Source organism: Mesoplodon mirus, assembly GCF_964341445.2.
Source record: "Mesoplodon mirus genome assembly, chromosome: 9".
Taxonomy (NCBI): Eukaryota; Metazoa; Chordata; class Mammalia; order Artiodactyla; family Ziphiidae; genus Mesoplodon; species Mesoplodon mirus.
In genome coordinates, this window is record NC_138985.1 from 93,650,278 (window position 1) to 93,668,260 (window position 17,983).

A 17,983-nucleotide genomic window follows, 5' to 3' on the forward strand; every position below is an offset into this window, starting at 1 on the left:
TAATGGGGTGGGTGGAGGGACATAAGCCAATCTCTAGGCACTGAGAATATCACCTACTTTAATTGCGCTTCTGGACTGATTTCAAGTCCAGTGTTGGGGTGATGACTTCAGGCTGAGGAGAGGACTGGGAAGACCAGGGAAGCCACCCAGAGAGGACAAAGGAGAGTAGCTGCAGGAAGGGAGGGAGGGAAAGGTCTGCTTGGCAGGAATCACAGAGGGACAGGAGGACCACTGGGGCATGGCTCTGCAGGGGGACAATGTCATGGGCCTGCTATGAGGAAGGGTAAAGTAGGGAAAAAAACAATGGCAGGTGCCAAGAAGGACCAGATTTGGACCAGTGAATATTGTCCCAATGCCTGAGAGTCATTGAGGATGGGTAGAAGATGTGTGGCATGTGTGTGTGAAAAGAACAGTACTCTGATGCAGACTGAGGTGTGTGTCCTGTCGGGGGTCAGTGAGTCACTGCGGAAGGGAATGTGGTGGTTCTGAGAGTACTGACCAGTGTCAGGGTGGGGCCATTTGGAGATTCTGAAGAGGTGTCAATAGCAACCAGTGGGAGGCTAGAGGTGGGCAAGGGAGAGTGCAGCCCCGGAGGTCACACTGGGCTTCCCCAGCAGGGATCATCATGGGGACAGGGGGGTGGATTTCACCCAAGGAGAAGCTGTGGGCAGTGGCCCCAAGGGAGTTCCATGAAAACATCTGAACAGTGAGTAGTACTCTGCTCAATACAAAGAGAAATCAAAAAAATCCCAGAAGGAAAGCACAAGAACACGCCGGGATAATGAGGCTGATAGGCCTGCCTTGCGGGGTCATGCATCCTTGGGTGAGAATCACTGGGTGGAAGGGGCAGCGTGGACAGCTGGGCAGAGAGGTGAAGCATGAGCAGATGAACCCCCGAGTCGGGGCAGATGGAGGCATCAGAGTCAAGACTGTCAGAAACAAGGGAAAAGGACCCAGACCAAGCAGACAGTGAGCAAATGGATGTAGCCAATAAAGGGCCTGGAATGAGAGGGGGCAGGTTAGGATTCACCATCCATGGTAGAGAGGGTGGGCACCAAGGTGGTGGTCCCTGAGCTGAGGACACCTGAGGAGTAGGGCTGAGAGAGATGGGAATGGCGACCAAAAGGAAGGTGTGTTGTGCAAACCTGAGCAGAGAGCTCTGGGCGAGATGTCCACAGTGAAGAAAGGGCAGACGGATGGGACACAACACGGAGCAGTGCATCTGGGAGAGAGACGACTGCTGGAGAGGGAGGAGGAGAGTGGAAGGGCAGACAGCAGGACCCAGGGCTCTGTGCAGTTTGAGACCGAACGGGATGATGTCAGGCAGCAGGGAGGCAGAAGTCGAAGTACTGGAGGGAAAGGAAGAGGGGAGGAGAATCAGAGGGGGGAGGCTCCCCGAGAGCTGTCAGAGGAGTATGCAACAAGGGGTCTGGATGGAAGCATGACAGGTTACAGGGAGCAAGCTTTACGAGGTCCCGGAGGAAAGTACAGCGTAGGTCCACAGGGCTGAGTGTGGGTTGGTGGGCAGAGTCTGTGGATTCAGTACTGTGTGTCTGAGGCAAAGAGGGTTGAACTGGGTTGAGCAGCAGGTGAGGATCAAGAAGGGAGCACTCAGCCGAGGAGACAACTGAACCCAGTTGGAAGGTTCACAATGGTAGCTGAAAGAATGTCACATGCTCAGGTAGGACAGCTTTTTACTGTGTTGCAGTAGAGAAGCAAAGCAGGAGAGACCTTGAAACCAGGAGGCCAGGTGAGCAGTCTCAGACAGGTGGGAGGGTATGGAGAGAAGAGGGGATCCAACGGGCCAGATGAGTAAGAAACTGCAGGCGATGGCGCCCGGCAACCAGGGCAGGAGGGGCTTGTTGAGAGGATCTGGGAACACACTGCATCAAGAGGTGGATGACAAAGGGCTAGAAGGAGACAGTGGATGTGGAGAATCTAGGAACTGTGCTCCCGAAAGTGGGTCGAGGGCACAAGGAAGCCCATGCAGGAGGAAGAGCACCGCGAGGGTAAGGCAGGCAAGGGGCAGGGAGAGGTGGGTGAGGCCCGAGGAGGCTGAGACGGTAGAGGCAGTGGCTCTTTGGAAATTTGGAGACAGCCCTGTCAGCGTAGCGCACGGTGAGATGATGAAAGGTCAGAGAGCACCTAGAAGCAATGATTTTCTCCAAAATGGTAGGCCCAAAAACTAGCATACTTTGGTGTGAATTCAGACAGCCTGGGTTTAGTACAGCATGCTGGGGATCAAGAAGCTGGCAATGGGGGAACATAAAGGCAGGTCAAAGAAGAAGGCAAAGAGTAGGGAGTGTGTCACATGACTGGCAGCTGGTAGAGGAAGTAGGATGAGATGTTGAAGAGGAAGCAGAGGGGCTCCTGGAGACAAGAGCAGGAGAAAAGGTGGATGAGGGGCCGAGCCGGTTCAGTGGCAGCCAGCTTGGAAAGAGAGAAACATTGGAGTCTCGGGCAGCCACGAAAGGTGTCTGCGGGATACGAGTTGGGTCAGGGAAGTCGATGGGAAAAGAAAGGAACAGGTGGCAGTGAAGAGGGGAAAAAACATCATGAACATGCTCGGGGCTCAGAACAGGTAAAGGGGGCACTGCAGAGAAGAGCAGGGCAGCCTGAAGGGCTCCCAATCTGGGACTTTGGGAGATCTCAGGAGGCAAGAAGGTTTTGTGCGGTACTGATGCCAGATGGTAGGAGCAAAGCAGAGCTGAGACACCATTGCCTGGGTCTTTGAAGACCCAAGGCCCTCAGAGCAAGGGGGAAAGGGCCACAATGACTGGTGACGCAGAGGACAGGGCAGTGCTGTACCATCAGATAGACCCTGTACACAAACCACTAGCAGGTATCCTCAGGGACACTGGAAAGGACCAGGTGGAATCCAGTGTGCAGGTAGCAAGCATGCTTAGAAATGGCACAGGAATGGGTGGGAACTAAGGTGTAACAGCATTTGTCATCAGTCACCAAATCCATTCTTCTGCTATTCATCAGGTGCTGAAGAATGGAGGTTAGCAAGTGGCAGAAAGACTCTGCACAGGGAATCAGGGGAACAGCTGGGACCTGTGAAGCCAGTGGGGTATCAGAGGTCTAGTCTGAGAAGATAATGTGGGCAGGAAAGGGCCACAAGGGGAGAGAGCAGTGGATGGGGTGCTAAATGGTTGGAGGGTGACGGACTCTTGTTTGGGAGGCTGGACCCACACAACAGAGGGAGCAAGGCCGAACAGGACGGGGGGCGATTGGAGGGTCTTGAGATCTGCACATGGGTGCTGTGAGGGGATCGTGGCCTAGAGGGAAAGAGGGGGGTCCGGACATGTTATTGGGGAGTGGGAGAGCAAGGCAATGGGCAGGGGTGCATCCTCGGTCCAAAGGAAGAGAGATGGAAGCAGTGGGGGTGAGGGAAGGAGAAGACAGGGAAGTAGGGGCCTGGTGTAGAGTCCCGTGGGCAATGGCTTGATTAAAACGGAAGAGAGAAGAGGAAGGAAAGTGAGACAGAACATGACTAAGGAAAAGGGAGCCTAAAGGGAAACGGTGGCCCAAGCCAGTGGAAGGATCAGACCAGTGACAGCCGATGATTTCAGGAGAGAATGTGGCAGGGCAGGGGATGAAAGGAGCGTAAGCTGTGAGAGCAGGTCACAGGAGGGAGCACCCCCTATGGAGAAGGGATGACTCACTGCAACTCGATGACAGGCATCAGGGAGCACTGAGATGAGATCATGGGCCCTAGAGAAGAGGCAGATGCTTTCCCTGGGCCAGAGAGGGAAAGGGAAGGAACGGATCACGTGAGGAAAGGTCACAGGAAGGAATGTCCAAATGGGGGCCTCAATGCAGCACCAAGGGAGAGTCACCTGCCAGAGACAGACCAGGTGATGGAAGGTGCACAGGGGAGGATGGAGAGAAGAGAGAGGTGGAAGGAGACAGGCTGGTTACCACTAAGAGGAGCAAGGAGAAGAGGGAGGTGGCAGGTAGGAAACCAGGTAGATGTCTGAGGCGCTCACCGGAAGGAAGTGCAGAGTACTGGGGCCAGCCAGTGGGAGCAGAGACATGGGGAAGGAGGAGTGGAAAAGGGGTGGCAGGCAGGGGGTGGGGAGCAGGGACTGCTCTTACAGCCTCAAATGTTATAGCAAGGGTGGAACTTTTCAGCCAGGCTCTTTACTGTGGATCTGGCAGGGAAGGGGTGAGAGCCTGGGGGATGGAGTTTGGGACGGGGATCAGGATTGGGGTGCAGGTAGGGGTTGACTGGGTTGGATGGGAGGGCAGGGTGGGGATCAGTGGGGATGGGGGGACGGGGGTTAGAGTCGGGACACATGAGTCAAGCTCCAGGCACTGAGAAAGTCATCTACTGTAACTGAGCTGTGGACTGATTACAAGTCCGGCGCTGGGGGGTGATGAGTACATTAAGAAGAGTGAGGGTGAGAACACTGAAGCCGCCCCGAGAGGACAAAGGGGAGCGGCTGCAGGAAGGCAGAAGGGAGACAGCTGGTTGGCAGGAAACACAGATGGACATTATGACCATAAGGGCAGGGGGTGTCACAGATCTGAAATGAGGAGGGATAAACTCTTCAAAGGGACAAATGACAAGCACTGAGAAAGAGGAGAATTAGACCAAAGATATTGTCACATGCCTGAGAGTCATGAAGCGCAGGGGATACAAGGGGTGTTTGGGGCTGTGGGCATGAAAGAGACGGGAGAGGACAGTGCAGGAGAGCGTCTGGGAGAGAGGTGACTGCTCAGAGTGGGGAGGGAGGGTGGACAGCAGGACCCAGGGCTCTGTGCAGGTCCAGACTGAGGGCGGTGGTGTCGGGAGTGGGTCTGGCAGGTGCGGGGGCAGGAGGGTGGGAAGAAGGTGAGAGTGCTGCGGTGAGAGGAAAAGGTCGGAGAGTCAGAGGCCGGAGCCTCCCTGAGAGCTGTGTCAGAAGAGTACGTGACAAGGGGTCTGGATGGAAACCTGAAAGGTTACAGGGAGTGATGTCGTGGGGTCGTGCGGCCCGGGAGGCAAGCTCAGTCTGGCTCATGAGCGTGGGTTGGTGGGCGGAGCGTGAGGATTCAACACAGTGTGCCTGAAGCAGAGGCGACTCAACTGGGTTGAGCAGTGGATGGGGGACAGAGAAGGGAGCACAGAGCAGAGGAGACAACTGAATCCAGCTGGAAGGTGCACAGACGGTAGCTTCTTTAAAGAATGTCACATGGCTCAGGTAGGACAGTTCCTTTGCTGTATATGCAGTGACTGCAAAGCAGCAGAGACCTAGAAACTGGGCCAAGGAGGTCAGGTGAGCAGTCTCCAACTGGTGAGAGAGTGTGGTAGAGGAGAAGGGGTCCAATGGGCCAGAAGAGTGAGGAAGGTCTGGTGATGGTGCCCAGCAGCCAGGGCAGGAGAGGCTTGCTATGAGGATCGGGGAACACATTGTGCCGAGAGGATGGCAAAGAGCCCACAGGAGGGAGTGGATGTGGAGAATCCAGGAACCTTGCCCTGCAAACTGGACCCAGGGTCAGAGGAAGCCCATGCAGGAGGAAGAGCACAGCGCAGGTAAGGCACGCGAGGAACTGGGAGAGATGGGATGAGGCCACAGGAGCATGGGCTGGTAGAGGTAGAGGCCCATTGAAAATGCTGGACACGGGGCATGGTAAGAAAAAGAATCAGAGAGGACCCAGAAACAACCACCTTTTCCAAAATGGCAGACCCGAAATGTAGGGTCCTTATGGCTGTTTTCAGAGGCCATGGACAGCACTTTGTGGACCAGGAGCTGGCAGTCAGGAACATGAGCGTGTGTCGGAAGAGAGGGAGCAGGTGTCAAGGAACAGGCAGCGAAGACCTCGCATGACTCAGGTGGCAGGGGAAATAGGACGGATGCTGCAGATGAGGTAGAGTGTTTCTCAGAGAGCGGAAGAAAAGGCAGAGTATGGGCCAAGTAACGTCCAATCCCCACCCACTCTGGACAGCAAGAGACAGAGGCATCTTGGGCAGCTGTGAGAAGGAGGGAGCAGGTTGGGTCAGGTAGTCGATGGGACAAGTAAGGGACAGTAGGCACAGAAGAGGGGAGAGAACCTCATGAATGTGGGGACATGCACTAATCTCACGGCTCAAGAGGCGTGGCCTGTGCAGTACTGAGGCTCAGTGGTAGAAGCAGAGCGGGTCCCAGCTGAGATGCCAGAGCCTCTGGGCGTTCAAAGACCCAGGGCTCTTAGGAGCAATCGGGGACAGGGTCCACAATGACTGTGGTGACATGGAGGAAACAGGGCAGCACTACACATTAGATACATCCTGCACAGAAACGACTGGCAGGTAACCTCAGGGACTTCAGGATGGACTCAAGTGGATGGAGCCCAGTGTGTTGGTAGCAAATATGCTTAGAATTGGCAGAGAAGTGGCCAGGAATTCAGGTGGTATCAACAGTGCTTCTGCTATTACAAGGGAGCTATAAAGGGTGGAGTCCTAGGATGTGGCAGAGAGAGTCCACACAGGGAACCAGGGAAAACCAGGGACCTTCAAACCATATGTGTAGTCAGAGAAGAGAATGGGGGCAGCAAAGAGGCACAGGGAGAGAGAGCAAGGGGCAGAGTGGTGGAGAGTTGGAGGTGGGGTCTCATGATCAGGAGACTGGATCTGGGGAACAACAGAGGGGGCGGGCACAATGGGATGGACAACCAGAAGAGAGTCTTAAAATATGGCCAAGAGGGAAAGAGGGCAAAGGAGAGATCTGGACCACGTCATCACGGAGTGGGAGAGCGAGGCAATGGGCAGGGGTGGACACCAGGGTCTGAAGGAGGGGAGATGAAAGCAGTGGAGGTGAGGGAAGGAGAAGATAGGGAAGTGGGGGCCTGGTGTAAAGTCCCGTGGGCAATGGCTTGACTAAAAGGGAAGAGAGAAGAGGAAGGAAGGTGAGACAGAACATGACTAAGGAAAAGGGAGCCTAAAGGGAAATGGTGGCCCAAGCCAGTGAGAGGACCAGACCAATGACAGCCCATGATTTCAGGAGAGAACGTGGCAGGGCAGGGGGTGGAAAGAGCGTGAGCTATGAGAGCAGGTCACAGGAGGGAGCACCCCCTATGGAGAAGGGATGACCCAGTGCAACTCGATGACAGGCATCAGGGAGCACTGAGATGAGATCACGGGCCCTAGAGAAGAGGCAGACGCTTTCCCTGGGACAGGGAGGGAAAGGGAAGGAACGGATCACGTGAGGAAAGGTCACAGGAAGGAATGTCCAAATGGGGTCTTGATGTGGCACGACAGGAGGGTCACCTACCAGAGACAGACCAGGTGAGGGGAGGCATCCAGGGGAGGATGGAGAATGGAGTGCAGTGGAAGGGACACAGGCTGGACACCAACCGGGGAGCAGCGGGAAGAGGGAGGTGGGCAGGTAGGAATCCAGGCAGATCTCAGAGGTGCCAACCAGAAGGAACCTCAGAGTTACAGGGCCAGCCAGTGGGAGCAGAGGCTTGGGGAGGGAGGAGTGGAGGGTGGCAGGCAGGGGGTGGGGAGCAGTGGCCGCTGCCGCAGCCTCGAATGTTGTGGCAAGGGTGCAACTCTTCCGCCAGGCTCTTTACTACGGATCCGCTGGGGGCGGGGAGGGAGGAGCTCAGGGAATGAGTGGGGATGGGGACGGCGTTGGGGTTGGGGTGCAGGTCGGGTTTGACGGGGTTGTATGGGAGGAGAGGGTTGGGATTGCTGGGAGTGGAGGTGGGGTGGGGAGGGAGAGCCAACTGCAGACACAGAAAATCATCTACTTTAACTGCGTTTCTGGACTGATTTCAAGTCCAGGGTTGGGGTGATGACTTCCGGTTGAGGAGAGGACTGGGAAGACCAGTGAAGCCACCCAGAGAGGACAAAGGAGAGTAGCTGCAGGAAGGGAGGGAAAGGTCTGCTTGGCTGGAATCACAGAGGGAGGTGAGGACAATAGGGGCAAGGCTCTCCAGGGGGACGGTGTCGTGGGTCTGATATGAGGAGGGGTAACCTAGGGTAACAGACAATGGCTGGCGCCAAGAAGGACAAGCACCAAAGATATTGTCCCAGTGCCTGAGGGTCATAGAGGATGGAGGGCAGGAGGGGGATATAGGGGTGTGTGAAAAGAGTAGTGTTTTAATGCAGACCGGGGTTTGGGGCACGGCAGGTGTCAGTGAGTTAATATGGAAGGGAATGTGGTGGTGCCAGGAGGACAGTGCCGGGCCAGTGTCAGAGTGGGGGCAGGGTTGGGATCCTTGAGGAACAAGGGTCAATGGCAACCGGTGGGAGCCTAGAGGCGGGCAAGGGGAGAGTGCAGCCCAGGGAGGCACGCTGGGCTTCCACAGCAGTGATTCTTCCCCGGGGTGGGGGGGTAGATTTCACCCAAGGGGGGCTGTGGGCATGGACCCCAAGGCAGGCCTGTCAGAACATCTGAGGGTGAGCGGTGCACTGCTCAAAGCAAAAACAAAACCAAAAAGATCAAAAAAGAAAACACAAAAACATTCCTGAAAGATGATGCTGATAGGCTTGCCTTGGGGGTCATGCATCCTCGGGTGAGAATCACTGGGTGGAAGGGGCAGGGTGGACAGCTGGGCAGAGAGGTGAAGCATGAGCAGATGAGCCCGAGTCGGGCAGACGGAGGCATCAGAGTCTAGAGTGTCAGACATGGAGGAAAAGGACCCAGGCAGGACCAGGGAGACAGCGAGTAAATGAATGTAGCCAGCAAGGCACCTGGAATGATTGGGGGAGGGGGAGTGGGATTACTGTCAATCATTTGGGAGGGGATTGCAAGCATGGTGTCCCTGAGCTTAGGACTCTGGAGGAGTAAGGCTGAGGGAGATGGAAGTGGTGACTGAAAGGAAGTTGGGTTGTGTGTATGTGAGCAGAGAGCACCGGAGGGGGGTGTCCACGCAGAAGGAAGGGGCCGATGGGACGGGAGAGGACGGTGCAGGAGAGCGTCTGGGAGAGAGAGGACTGCTCGGAGGTGGGGGGAGGGCGGACAGCAGGACCCAGGGCTCTGTGCAGGTGGTGTCGGGAGTGGGTCTGGCAGGTGCGGGGGCAGGAGGGTGGGAAGAAGGTGAGAGTGCTGCGGTGAGAGAAAAAGGTCGGAGAGTCAGAGGCCAGAGCCTCCCTAAGAGCTGTGTCAGAAGAGTACGTGACAAGGGGTCTGGATGGAAACCTGAAAGGTTACAGGGAGTGATGTCGTGGGGTCGTGCGGCCCGGGAGGCGAGCTCAGCCTGGCTCATGAGCGTGGGTTGGTGGGCGGAGCGTGAGGATTCAACACAGTGTGCCTGAAGCAGAGGCGACTCAACTGGGTTGAGCAGTGGATGGGGGACAGAGAAGGGAGCACAGAGCAGAGGAGACAACTGAATCCAGCTGGAAGGTGCACAGACGGTAGCTTCTTTAAAGAATGTCACATGGCTCAGGTAGGACAGTTCCTTTGCTATACATACAGTAGAGAAGGAAATAAGGAGAGATGATGAAGGTGGGCCCCGGATGTAGGCGAGATCAGGTGAGCATTCTGAAACAGGTGGTAGAGAAGAGGAGGTCCAATGGCTAAGAAGAGTGAGGAAGGTAAGGCAATGGCGCCCAGCAACCAGGGCAGGAGAGGCTTGTTGAGAGGATCAGGGAACACACTGCACAGAGTGCAGTAGCAAAGAGCCAGAAGGATGGAGCTGGATGTCGAGGGTCCAGGAGCTGTGCACCCATGAGTGGGCCAAGGGTGTGAGGAAGCCCATGCAGGAGGGAGAGGACAGCGTGGGTAAGGCCGGGTTGGAACATGGGGGAGGTGGACGAGGTGAGAAGAGGATGAGCTGGTAAAGGTAGTGGTCTGTGGAAAATGTTGGAGAGGAGCCTGTCGGTGCAGGGCATGACCACACGAAACGATGGAAGGTCAGACAGAAACCTGAGTGACCTGAAAAGACACGGTGCTTAGGGATGAATGGGGACAGCATAGGGAGTCACTACAGCACATTGCAGACCAAGAAGCTGGAGACTGGGGAGCATGAGGGCAGGTCAAGAAGAGAGCAGATGTCAAGGAAAAGACCACTGCATCTGTGGCATGACTGGCAGGTGGTAGGGGAAGTAGGATGGGATGTTGAAGATAAAGCAGAGAGGCTCTCGAAGACAAGAGTGGGAGAAAAGGCAGAGGATGGGCTGAGCAAGGTTCAGTCCACACCCAGCCTGCAAAGAGAGAGATCCTTGGATTCTCTAGTGTCCATGAAGGTGGTAGGCCAGTATTGAGATGGGTCAGGGGAGTTAATGGGAAAAGAAAGGGACAGGCAGCATGGATGAGGGGAAGAACCTCATGAATGTGTGAAGGGCTCAGGGAAGTTAAAGGGGGCTCTACAGAAAAGGGGAAGGCAGCTTCAAGAGCTCCCAATCTGGGGACATCAGCAGATCTCAGGGGCAGGAGGGGTGGTATTGAGGCCAGACGGCAGGTGTACACTAGTGAATAAAAGAAAGTACAGGTGCTATCTGTTATATCTGTGGGAAAGCACTGTTTTATGGGAAGATAGACAATGTAGAATGTTTATAGAGGGAGAGGCTACAGCATAGCCAAGTACAAAGCAAAGGTGTACAGTGCAATCAATTGGATTTTGAAAGAACTGTATTTAGCACTGGTAAAATATGCCTCCTACAGATGCTGATATAGTGTTTATACGTTCATTGTTTTTCCAATGAAAATGAGCAGAGGAAAAAGACAAAAGAAGTGGTTAAAATAAAATTGGAACTAAGTCAACAGTATACATACAAATCATTCTTAGAATTATTAAGGAACATTATAATGGTTAGGATGCATAGTGCGACCTGTTCAACTTGATCACAATTAATGGAATGAAGGGAAATAGGAGAAATATATAAAAAGAAATTACCACAGGGAAATTGGTGGGTGGCTGCCTGAAAAATCTATCAGACAATTATGTCAAAGTGGGTAGATTCAAGAGAATAAATGGTCACATAGAGATAAATTCATAAAACAAAATCTGAAGGGAGAGCGTCAGCAGCAGTTCTTGTAACATTAGTGCTCCTGACATCCTAAGAGGAAGATGCATGCCAGAGAATGGGGTTGTTTTGAATAATAAGAGTAGGTCAAGGAGTAATTTCACACATTTTCACATACTGAATCCATTTAAAGGCCAGACTGTGAACCAAGCCTGGGTGGTACCAACAAGCAGAGGGTTTTTCTAAGGCTACAAGATGGGGAAAAAGGAAATGAGTGGATATGCCGTGTTTACATTGCATTCTGGAGAGATGTTATCATTTAAGAAAGGCATCAATGAAGATGACAGCTATCGATGATGGTGTGAAACGGGAACATGAAATAGGACAGGAAAACAGGTTCAAAGTCAGCACAGAGGAAATGTTAGAAATTTCAGTGTGTTAGAAATTTCAGTGTGTTTGAGGAAAGGGAGGTTGGTTGCAAGATGAATGAACAGGTGAATGAGGTCTCAAACTGGAATCTTGGCCAGTCTCATTAACGGGTCAGATTTGGAGGAATATGGATTCTACAGCTAGGCTGATACAAATTCTAGTGATAAAGGTAGGGGAAATGGTGGCTAAATAGTAATGTTCAACCTATCCTGCTTTTTTAGCATTTGAGTAAAAATTCAGATTACGTGCTTAGCTTGGAAGAATGCAAAGTTTCACCAAGGGTCATTAATATGGATCCCAGTGAGTGGTTGGAGGTGAGTCAAAGTAAAAAAACAGGTAAATTTTACTTAACTGAAGTTGTGGATTTAATTCAGAATGTCAGGAGTTAATATGGCTAATACTGAATAGCAAATAATGGAATGGAGACAACAGATTCAGCGAAGAGACTGGAGCCCATCGGGATCCTGTGGTGGTAGCTCATTAAGATAAAGGTTTAAGGACGTGTAGAACTGCAAGAACTGCAGTAGGTATGTATAATATGAAAGAGTTATGAATTGTTAAATGGGAGGCAGCATCCCTAGTGAAAAACAGAAAGAGGGGCTTCCCTGGGGGCGCAGTGGTGGAGAGTCCGCCTGCCGATGCAGGGGACGCGGGTTCGTGCCCCGGTCCGGGAAGATCCCACATGCCGCAGAGCGGCTGGGCCCGTGAGCCATGGCCGCTGAGCCTGCGCGTCCGGAGCCTGTGCCCCGCGACGGGAGAGGCCACAACAGTGAGAGGCCTGCGTACCGCAAAAAAAAAAAAAAAAAGAGAGAAACTTATATACATGTCCTATTAAACTTGATCTTAGTATGGATATTTTCTATTGAAGGCTATTTAAATGAGTTATCTAAATTTGTTGAAATGAGAAATAATGATGCAATGAGGACCAAGAGTTCAATAATAAAAGCAATATAGGGATTAGAATGGTTCTGAGTAAGTAATAAAGCAAAAAGGTAGAGTCATTACAGAGGTCCAAAGTGGGGAAAAATTTGTAGAATGTTGCATATATATGTTCTTACTGGTGTAATAAACATTCAGAGGAAGGAGCGTTGCTGGATGAGAAAGGACACTAAGAAAGCATGCTGCCTTGAAGGCTTTTCTAGAAAATTTTCAGTAAAGAGTAGTCGCTGGAGGATGGAAGATAAGTAGGCCTAACTAAACTGAGACTTATATGATGTTCATTACTCTTTCCACAATTTGCCCAAGATTTCAGGGAAGGAGTTATGGTAATACCTTGATGTTGAGTTAAAGTAAATTTTTTCAGATGGCATAGATTTTTTGTATACTTATAAAGTAAGGAGGAGTGGGAAAGTTTAAAGATACAGAAAAGGTAAGAACAGTTGATGGAATAACTTTCTGAGGAGATGGGTGGGTGGGTGGGTGTCTTTTGAACTGTGAACGACTTGATTGTTAAAGAGGATAAAAGGAGAAAGTGGATAGTTTCAGAATTGAAACAATAATAGCCTCTATCTATTAAGTATTTACTAGGTGTCTGGCACCACGCTAATCACGTTACTTAATTTCATTTTATCCTTACAACAATCCTAGAAGGTTTAGAGATCAAATAACTTGCCTATGATTACACACTCAGTGTGTAACAGAGTCAGAATTCAAATCGAATTTATCTATCTCCAAAACCTACATTACTTTCTATTTTATACAGTTTTCAAGTTGAAGGAAATCACAATCTATAGAATTTCTGTTTTTTTTCTGTGACTATATGGAAAATATATTTTCTGAGATGAGACAAGCAGAGGTGATTGATGTATAGATCTTCAGGTGATTGGTAAAATTCAGAATATCTGCAATGGGAAAATGCTGAAAGGAAGGCATGTGGAAAAGACTCTTATTACCACCTATGCCCTGGTATTTCACTTCTATTCATTGCACAGCAAAGACTTTGGATTGGCCATGGATTAAAAATTTTAGAGTTTCTAACAAAGACTAAAGAATAGAAAGGAGTTTTTTTTAAAGCAGGTAAATGATAGGTAAAATGTAAAATCGACTACTAACAAAATTTTAAAAGTCCAAGTGTTGAGACTTCCATTGGAAGAATTCCATTTCTTTTCTCCAAGATGCAATCACAAGAGTTTATAACTAAGTTTTAACACCAACCAGCAAACCCTTTGAATTTAACAGAAAAGAAAGAAAATTCTCCAAATGACAAATTTTTATAGACAAAATACTAACACCCATCAAGCAAAAGAGTCCATAGCCAGCAGACCAAAGGTTGAAACCTCTGGGCTAATTTGTAAGATCTGTATTTTAAAAAGAAATTAACTCCGTAGTAAGGAGGGGTAAGAAAACCTCCCTATGCTTTCTGTCTTAGTAGAAATGTTTTCTGTTGTTGTTGTTTTCTCCTATACTATATGTAACTTCTGTAATTTCAATATTGTTGTTTTATGTATTTTGATATTGTAAAATTGTATTTATTGTATTCTGTTAGAACCACTCCGTGGGGTGTGAGGCACCTGAGTTATCAGTTATCCAAGTGAACCTGGGGAAATGGGAGGAGCTAGTATTCTCAATTGGGGAGAGCTTGATTCTTTAACCAATGAGTTCAGCATTTTGCTTCCAAAATTAAGTGGCGAAGTAATGGCATCCCTTAAAAAATAGGAACTTAGTGGGAAGTAAAATGGGGTTAGAATTTTGAAATATGGAGAGGTGGCTACTGGAAAAAACTGAAGAAGTATGGTGTATCCCAGGATGATGGCAGAAGCCATAGGGCTACATTAAGACTGGGCCCAGATACTGGGTTAGAATAAGGGTAAATAAAACTAGTTTTATTTACATAAGAGTACAGCCAGCTTAATTACTGGCTGGTGGACATAAGCCAAATCTAACCAGAGGGAAACAGACCAGGAAAGAAAGTGAAGCTAAAAGGGAATGGAATAAGAGAAACCTTAGAAAGGGATAAAGGAGGTAATTAAAGGTTAAAGTTGGATGGCCTAATGCTCGAAGGAGAACTAGTGGAGGCCAGATAGGAAAGTGCCTTCCTACCCAGGGGCTTATGGATCCAGGGTGGCCGCAACTGCAGGTCCACCCAGGGCCAGAGGGAACAACCTGGGGTTCAGACCCAGCAATGGTGCCAACTTGAATCTACCTCGTGCTAGAGTTGAGTAGCCTGGTCTATCATCCAACACAGGTAAGATTGGGCAGGGGCTCCCAGAACCAACATCTAAAAAGGGAGTTGGGAGAGGGGCTAAGGGAAGACAGGTTAAGCCCCAAATGTAATGAATGATGACCAGGGATAACTATTTACTAGTGCTTTTACGATTTCTTGTAACTCTGTAACTTTCCCAGTATTTGTTAACTTCTATCTGATTTTTCCTGTATTAGTAGTAAAAATTGTTTTTTCCTGTATTAGTAGTAGAAGTTGTTTTTTCCTGTACTAGTAATAAAAATCGTTCAAAATGTAAGTGCGATGTGTGTGCTTATTTCAGTGAAAACTGGGTAACAGTTGTGGAAACTCTGCAGTGAATATGGGAAGAAAAGAACTCAGGTGGGAAAAATGGGAAAAGAAATCAAGTACAACAAATACTTGACATTCATAGGTTAGAAGATCTCAAACCCCCAATTTGTAAATACCACTGGCACTAGCAATTGGCTCTCCTTCACAGGCCTTCCCCACTCCACCCCACCCCCAAGATTGCATTCAGGTCAAGGAGATTACAAGCCCTTCTCAAATGTGGATACACAGATGTTGGCTAAGCCACTCATTAGGCTGAGACATACTCTTAGACACTTGCCTTGTGTTATAGGACCCTTAAAAACAATACATTTTATGATGCCACGGATCTACTAAGTAAAAAGTCCTTAGGATGCCCTGGAAAGAAACATCAGGGAGAAGCAGGCCATGATCCTTCATAGGAGACATCAGGTATATGAACCCTCACTAGTGGTGACACTGTTCCAACAGAAAGTCTGAGTTCCTTTTTGGGCTACCACTGTATACATCCAGTTTCTGTTTTACAATTAAATGTCCAGCATATTTTACTCAGAAACTTGGTTATAAAATTAATATTTCTATAAGCAGTAACTCATTTTATAAATATAAATATACCATCATTTAATTCCGGAAAAGAAACAAATTCTTGAACCCCAAACATCTGTCCAGACATTTAAGAGCTCAAGTGGTAATGCACTCTTAATCATATCTCTTCCATTCTGTGTGTTAGTACCTGCTGTAGAGTCATCATCAGGTAAACGAACAAGAGTGTAGCATATTCCTGGTTGATTATAAGGTAGGCTGGGGACTGGGATACAACACAGCACTTCATAGGAATCTGATGGTTCCACCTGCACTGTCACTTTCTCCAGTAGCTGGTCATTGAGAGTATTGGTACAGTCAAACTGAAAAGTCAGCAAATAGGAAAGTTACGAAGGAGAAGAACTGTTTTCAAGCAAGTTGTTCCTTCCCACCCGTAACCCACGACTGAGTTCTGGAACCTTCTATACTTTCTAAACACCATGCATGTCTCCCCCTAAGATTTTTCCTGAGGCAACGAGGATAACCTTATTCTTGAGGTCTTTTTTGTTTATATTAACCAGTTTTTTCCTCCTTCCTGAGATTGAGTTCTACCAAACAAGATGGTAGAAGTCTGATAGCTGTCTGAGAACCAAACTGAAATCCAAGTTCTTGGAACGACACACTTATTTTACCCTGATATTAAATGATGATTATTTTTTCCACAGGTTATACTTTATGCTGTCCAACTTCTTCAGACATTTCAGTTTTATGTCTTTTTAAATTTAAATCATCAAAAGCTACCCATCCATCTCTACAACTATGGAGTTAGGAAAGAAAACCAGATACGCTGCTAAATTTGCTTCTCTATAAAAGGAACAAGAATCATAAACTAAAAGGGGATTAATACTAAACCCTTTACTAGAGCCAGTTCTGGCGCTTATCTCACCTGGAACACAATATGATTGGTAAACATGTGCTTGATACAACGAACAAAATATTCTGTCTCTGCTTCTGTAAGTTGAACAGGCTCAGAAGACTTGAACAAGGGTCCTAGATTCATAAACTCAGGAATGACAGCCAGTTGTTCTATCAAGAAAAAAGGAAAGAAAAGGAGGAGGAAAGTAAAAGACGGGGAAGACATTACTCTGGGTGTCTAAAATGTTTTAAGTTTCTATAGTCTTACTAATAGTTGAACACTCAACTAATGTGTCCCCAAGCTTTAGTGAAATAATCTTTTAAGTAAGAGTTTATACACTCAATTACTAAAAGCAACAAACAGACAAACAAACTTAATTCCTAATTTCATAGAATTTGAGTTCCCTGATACAGAGTAAGAACAGCATTCTCCGTAAGCTGGCAACTGGAAATGGAATGTCCCACAGACTCCAGGTAGCGCCCGCCAACTGTAAGCTAGGACAATCAATATTCGGCCATACAACGATCTCCCGTACTGAGAATTAATCAAATTGAACAAAAGTAGTGGCCTTCATTATACTTACAATGCCTCGGGTGCTAGGCTACTGCTTCTACACATCAAATCATCATACCTTGGAAAATGTCTTGCCTGGAAGGAGCCAACTTCTCGGGCTTAGTAGCCATCAGTGTGATTTCTACAAAGACAAGTATGAGCAATCAAGTGAGCTTCCCTCCTACTATCAAGCCAAACATGCAGACAGGAGATGAGGACAGAAACGTCAAGCAGATAAACATAAAGAGCTATTGCTGAATCATACCGGGAGGTTCTCTGTCATCTTTTTTGGAGGGACACTCAAAACGTATTTAGTGAACATATTTTACAAAATAATAAAGTAAGTCCTAAAAATACAAAATTTGCTTTAATGGACTGGAATGTTTTCTTTAATTACTCTTAAAAGGAGGAACAGTTTATAAAACAAATCTCATGATTCAAATAGGAAAAACTACTTATATAGTACCAACAAAAAAACCTGAAAATGTTGAAAGCATAAGCTCTTTCATTTTCGGTTCTAAGCACTACACACTTTGTTCCTTTATTTTTTTAAGCCTCCAACAGAAAAATTAATTAACTAAGAAGTTAACTAACATCGGAAAATAAAAATAAGAGGTGACAGCACAATTACTGCTCTGAAACACACGGTGACAACTAACTTCAAACGCTGTAACACTTAGCATTAAAAAAGAAAACTTTCAATCTGAGTCACATTTCATATTCTTGCTTTCATGAGAAAACAAGGAAAAAAATTTTAAAACCCTAATTTAAAAAGTGTCATCCATCTTAGTTCTATAAGATTAGAAGCAGTGACCATTAAAAGAAATATTAAAGAAAATATGCTAACAGTGTATTTTACTGGTGTAAAACTACTTATACATAGAAAAACTAACAGTGTTCCCCTTACCTGCTTTCTGTTCAAAGACAGCAGCCATAGCAAGAGGAATAGATTTCATATCAAAGGGCTTTTCTGAAGGCTCCAGTGTGTACTGGTGTAAGGCTTTCTCCATCCCTGGTACAGAGACTGTCAGACCTATGAAACAGAAAACTCTCAGCACTATAACTTCTTGCCAATCCTAGGACCCAGATAGGCCCAGATTTGTAACATTTATCTAAGCTTTCTAAAGAAAACTATAACCACAGATTTTATAACCTAAATAATAAAAAATAAAGGCTCTTTAATTTCATCCAAGGAAGC

The 17,983-nt window shown here is 48.2% G+C and overlaps 1 protein-coding gene across 2 annotated transcripts in view; it reads right to left on the bottom strand.

Moving 5' to 3' along the window:
- COPG2 (COPI coat complex subunit gamma 2) overlaps positions 1-17,983 on the bottom strand; it is a 138,900-nt gene that overhangs the window by 26,564 nt on the left and 94,353 nt on the right. For both annotated transcript variants that reach the window (XM_082633065.1, XM_082633066.1), the window contains exons 17-20: positions 17,693-17,818; positions 16,865-16,927; positions 16,264-16,403; positions 15,529-15,700 (exon numbers count right to left, since the gene is read on the bottom strand). In XM_082633065.1, coding sequence (XP_082489191.1) covers positions 15,529-15,700; positions 16,264-16,403; positions 16,865-16,927; positions 17,693-17,818 — 501 coding nt within the window. The remainder of the gene's footprint in view (positions 1-15,528; positions 15,701-16,263; positions 16,404-16,864; positions 16,928-17,692; positions 17,819-17,983) is intronic.